This window comes from Otolemur garnettii, unplaced genomic scaffold, assembly GCF_000181295.1.
Source record: "Otolemur garnettii isolate 467f Iridium unplaced genomic scaffold, OtoGar3 scaffold00066, whole genome shotgun sequence".
Lineage (NCBI taxonomy): Eukaryota > Metazoa > Chordata > Mammalia > Primates > Galagidae > Otolemur > Otolemur garnettii.
In genome coordinates, this window is record NW_003852461.1 from 1,658,864 (window position 1) to 1,664,027 (window position 5,164).

At 52.4% G+C, this 5,164-nt stretch overlaps 1 protein-coding gene across 1 annotated transcript in view; it reads left to right on the forward strand.

Moving 5' to 3' along the window:
- The first annotated feature begins 376 nt into the window (after nt 1-376).
- The window catches only part of ACOT11 (acyl-CoA thioesterase 11), a 53,760-nt gene continuing 48,972 nt past the window's right edge, over nt 377-5,164 (forward strand). The window contains exon 1 of the mRNA XM_003793115.2: nt 377-415. Coding sequence (XP_003793163.1) covers nt 383-415 — 33 coding nt within the window. The 5' untranslated portion in view covers nt 377-382. The remainder of the gene's footprint in view (nt 416-5,164) is intronic.

Below are 5,164 nucleotides of genomic sequence, written 5' to 3' on the forward strand. Positions count from 1 at the left end.
GAGTGGGGTGGCTGGAGTTTGGCTGGGGCTGGAGGCAAAATGTGTGTCCGGCTGGGTGCCCAGTGGGCGGGCACAGGGCCCCCTGACGTGGCTGTGGCCCAGCTGGCAGCCTCTGTTCTTCCTTTCCACACGGCGGGCACAGGAGCCTTTGGCGTGGGGCTCCTAGGAGAAAGGGGACAGAGGGCAGTGTGAGGACAGGTGGACACGGGGTGAAAACAGCCTGCTCCAGAGGGCGGGAGCTCAGAGAGGAGGAGCAGGAGGAGAGGCTGGCCGTTCATGTGGAGCCAGGCCTGGCTGTTGCTCAGGTGACCAGCGTCGGTCTCTGGGAGAGCGCTGCTTCCCACGGGCCTCCTGACACAGCTAGCCCGACCCAGCAGCCACGATGATCCAGAATGTTGGAAGTCACCTGCGGAGGGTATGGAGGGGGGCTGGGGGCGAGTCAGAGGCAAGGGGGAGGGCCCTGGAGGCTCAGGACCCAGAGGAGACTGATGTTTCCATTTTCAGTCAAAAGCCCTGCATCTTCTCTCTCACTCTCCATGGGCCATTTTCCAGCTGTCTTTGGAAGGAGCTAGAATTAGGAGACCCCTGCGCTGGTTTACTGTAAGCAGCTGTCCCCAAACAGGCCTAGATTCCTCCAGGGGCTGGCTGTGCTGAGGGGAATCCCCTCAGCAAGTTCATGGCTTCTGAATTCTATTCTAGGAGCGTGTGTGTGTGTGTGTGTGTGTGTGTGTGTGTGTGTTTCTCCCCAGAGAGTTCTACACAAGTTTCTGCTGGATGTCTGAGTGGCGTTTCGCCCTCTGGGCTGGTGGGAGTTACAGGGCGAGGTGTGCGTGTGGATGAGTGTAGGGGTGCGGCGGGGTTCTCAGGACCGTATCTCTTCGGGAGAGCAAGTGCAGGACCACGTGAGGGCTTGTGTGAAAGGTGTCCTGCGAAGCGACCTTGAAGAGAACTTTTCCCTGGAGCCTCCTAACAGGGACTTTGGAGCTGAGATTAGGTGCTGAGGCGCAGACAGACCCAAGCGCTCAGTGGTGCCTGGCGGGGGCCTTTGATGTGATGAATGGGGAAGGGCTCAGGACAGATAGGCTGAGGCTGTGCTGGGTGTGTAGAGTGGCTGCCATTGAAGCCATTCTCAGGAAAAACCTTTTAAAAACGGGGTGGGCAAATAAAGAAGTGTCTTATCCACCTCCCCCCATCTGCTCAGCCTCCACTCACCTCGACACCCTCACCTGGCCCAGGCACCTCTTCCTCCCTAGCTCCCCTGCCCCGTGCCCACCCACTTCGTTCTGCCCTCCACATTGGGGGTCTGCTTCTAGAAAGTAGATGTGGTTTCTTGTTCAGACACCTGCCTTCTGTATGACTTTCCCAGTCCTTACGTGATACAAAGGGATCTTGCTGATCTGTCCACACCTCCCCGTTTCACCATCCTCACCCCTCTGCAATCTCTGCAGCAGCCATGGTGGACTGCTTTCTCCTGCCTCAGTTACCACCCTTGTTTGCACCTCTGTATTGTTGCGCCTCCTGTGCTCCCCCTAAATTGTCTCCCTGGCAAGTTCCCTCTGAGCCCTCAGGTCTGAGCACAGATGCTGCCTCCTCTGGAAAGCCTTCCCGAATTTCTCATGGTGTTGTGAGGCCCTGTGTTGGTCCCTTCTCATGCCTGGTGCTGGATTGTGTGCTTGGCTCGCCCACCCCTCTCTCCCACCAGCCAGGGAGCGCTGCTCCTGGTATACTCAGCACAGGGATGGTGTGCCAGAGCCCAGGGCATGCGTAAAGAATGAGTATGAACAGTTGGCTTCTGTGAGAGGCTGAGGGTGGGGTCTGGCTGGCAGAACCACTTGCTCCTGTTACCTGAAGTACAGGGCAAAGAAAGAATGTCTTCCAGGGGGGTGGGACTGCCCATGTCTTCTCTTGTGCCCTGTATTTATCTTTCATTACTCTTCCCCTATTAATCCTTATCAGTAACTGGAGGCAAGATAGTGAAGGAGGAACTATCTTCATCGCAATTTAACAGAGAACTGTAGTAACAAATCCTTGTGTAGCTCTGATGCGTGCCAGACTCATTGCATATGTTAACTCATTCAGTTCTCTATGAGGTAGGTTAATTATCATCCCCACATCCTAGATAAGGAATCTAAGACTCAGAGAGGATAAGTGACTTGCCCAAGAGGACACTGGTAGGAAGTGGCAGAGCTGGGATTTGAACTCAGCGGTACAGCTGCAGAGTTTAAGCTCTTAAGGAACCTGGTGCTCAGCTAGACAAAGGCCCAGAAGTGGGAGTCCAGCCCACGGGTCCAGGCTCCAAGCCCAGCAGGCCTTCAGCTTCCCTGCACTGCCTCCACTGAGTCTGAGGTGGAGGAGGGTGTTGGGTGTGGAGGTGGAGCTCATGAGGACGCAAGTGACAACCTATCAGCCAAGAACACTCTGGTCTTAATTGCCACCTTTGGACCATTGCCTGGATGGCAGATCTCCTTGGATTTCCCTTGCTCCCTTTTGTTCCTCAGAATGCAGGAGGATTTGGGAACATTTTTTTGCTTGTTACCAAAAAAAAAAATTTTTTTTTTTTTAAAGACAGGGTCTTGCTCTGTTGCCTGGGCTAGAGTGCAGTAGTGTTATCATAGCGCATTGCAACCTCAAACTCCTGGGCTCAAGGGGTCCTCCTGCCTTAGCCGCCTGATAGCTGGGACTACAGGAGCATGCTACCGTGCCTGGCTAATATTTCTATTTTTTGTAAAGATGAGATCTTGCTATGTTGCCCAGGCTGGGAACTCCTGAGCTCAAGCAATCTTCCTGCCTCAGCCTCTCAAAGTGCTGTGATTATAGGTATCAGCACCTGGCTCCAAAACTGTTTTTAATAAAAAGCAAGAAAACCGACCTCCCCCCACCAAGTCTTTCCTGGGGACTAAAGAAAGCCAGGTTAGGTGAGGTGCAGTGGCTCACACCTGTAATCCTAGCACTCAGGGAGGCCAAGGCAGGCAGATTGCTTAGGCTCAGGAGTTCAAGACTAACCCAAGCAAGAGTGAGACCCTGTCTCTACTAAAAATAGAAAAAACTAGCCAGGTGTGGCAGTAGGTACCTGCAGTCCCAGCTGCTTGGGAGAGTGAGGCAAGAGGATCAATTGAGCCCAGGAGATTGAGGTTGCTGTGAGCTATGATGATGCCACAGCACTCTACCCAGGGTGATAGAGTGAGACTGTCTCAACAAACAAACCAACCAGGTTTAACTGGGAACAGAACAGGGGGTTCAGATAATTCACAAGTTCCACTTCGCATGGTTTGGAGCCTTTCAGTGTCCTGTGGCCCTGCAGACAGAGCACTGGAGTCTGTCGGTTCTGGCTCCTGCTTGCACAAAGCACTTGGCATCTGTGGAGAGCGAGTGAATGAATGAGGTGGTGAGTTTGCTGCCAAGCTGGGGGTGGGAGGGGAGCTGCATGCCTGTCTGGTGGAGCTAAGAGGTCTCCCTGTCCTGTTTCAGTCCTTGCATCTCCTAATGGAGATGTCTACTTTCTCTAGCCAAGGTATTAGTGTACACTGGGTACTGAGTCCCACACTCCAGGGCTGGCAGGGACCTGCAGGTGTCCTAATGGGGTGTGGCAGAGCTCCAGGGGTTGGATGGGGGGGCCTTGGAACCTCTACTCAACCTCAGTTCTAGCCTGACCTAGTGGGGCTCACAGTGGGGCTCAGGAATTTTGGTTACTCCAGAAATGCTGATGGGGCTGCTTGTCCAAGCTCCCCTGAGAAGCCCTGTGCCCAGCTAGTGCCACCGGCAGGATGGAGGAAGATCATAAACAGCTGAGCCTCTGTGCACATGCCCACGTCCCCACAGACTAAACCTTAGGACAGCTGGGGTGGCTCTTCCCACCCCTCAACCTCCCCAACCTCATTGGGGTTCAGCCCTGAGTGTGGGGAGGTTTGAGGTACAACAGTGGGACTGGGATCTTATGTTACCCCATTAGTCATGGTGTGACGTTGGACCACGTGTCCTCCACTCTGGGCCTCAGCATGTGGGGTGATCCCTGGGGTCCTGGCCAGCCTTGACATCCTGGGGTCTGAATGTTGGGGGTTTGCACACCCCCTTGACGTTGGTCCTCCCATCTCCCTGCAGGGCCCCACTGTGTGTTGGAGGAGAGGTTGTAGATATAAAACGATGTTAGTGTCTGCAGTAGGAGAGAATAAGCAGCTGAATGAATGAAGGATGACGGGTGCTCAGAAGGGGCTGAGGTGGTCCCAGAGGCTTCCTGGAAGAAGAGGTGAGACTTGAACACTTAGCAGTGGCCTGCTCAGGACCCACATGGGAACCTGTCTCAGCCATGAGCAGACACCCTTAGTCTGCAGGGCATCTGAAGGATCTCTTATTTTTTAATTCTATAATCCTAGCACTCTAGGAGGCTGAGGTGGGAGGATTGCTTGAGCTCCGAAGACTGAGCAAGAGCAAGATCCGTCTCTACTAAAAACAGAAAAAATTAGCCAGGGCTTGTGGCGGGTGCCTGTAGTCCCAGCAACTCAGGAGGCTGAAGCAGGAGGATCGCTCAAACCCAGGAGTTTGAAGTTGCTGTGAGCTAGGTGGGTAACAGTGCACTCTAGCCTGGGCAACAGAGTGGTCAAACATTTTATTTTATTTTTTAAATCAATAGATAATGTTATATGTTCTTATCAGTACAACAGGATGTTTTATTGTGGCATGGTTAAGTCTAGCTAATTAAGTCTGGTTACCTCGCGTGGTTTTCATTTTTGTGGTGATAGCACATAACAGCCACTCCGTTTACACCTTCCCCAAATCCAATATATCATCATTAACTATAGTCACCTTGATGTACAATCGATCTCCTGAAACATACTCTTCCTATCTAACCATACTTGTGTCCCCTCTACCAAGATCTTCCCCTTCCCCCAGCCTCTGGTAACCACCGTTATGTTCTCTACTTCTTGGAGATCAGCTTTTTTAGATTCTGAGTGACGTCATGTGGTATTTATCTGTGCCTGGTTTATTTCACTTAGCATAAGGTCCTCCAGTTTCATCCATGTTGGTACAAATGGCAGGATTTCGTTCTTTTTTATAGCTGAATAGTATTCCTTGTGTATATGCCTGTCTTTTTTTTTTTAGACAGAGTTGCCCTTGGTAGAGTGCTATGGCATCACAGCTCACAGCAACCTCCAACTCTTGGGCTTTA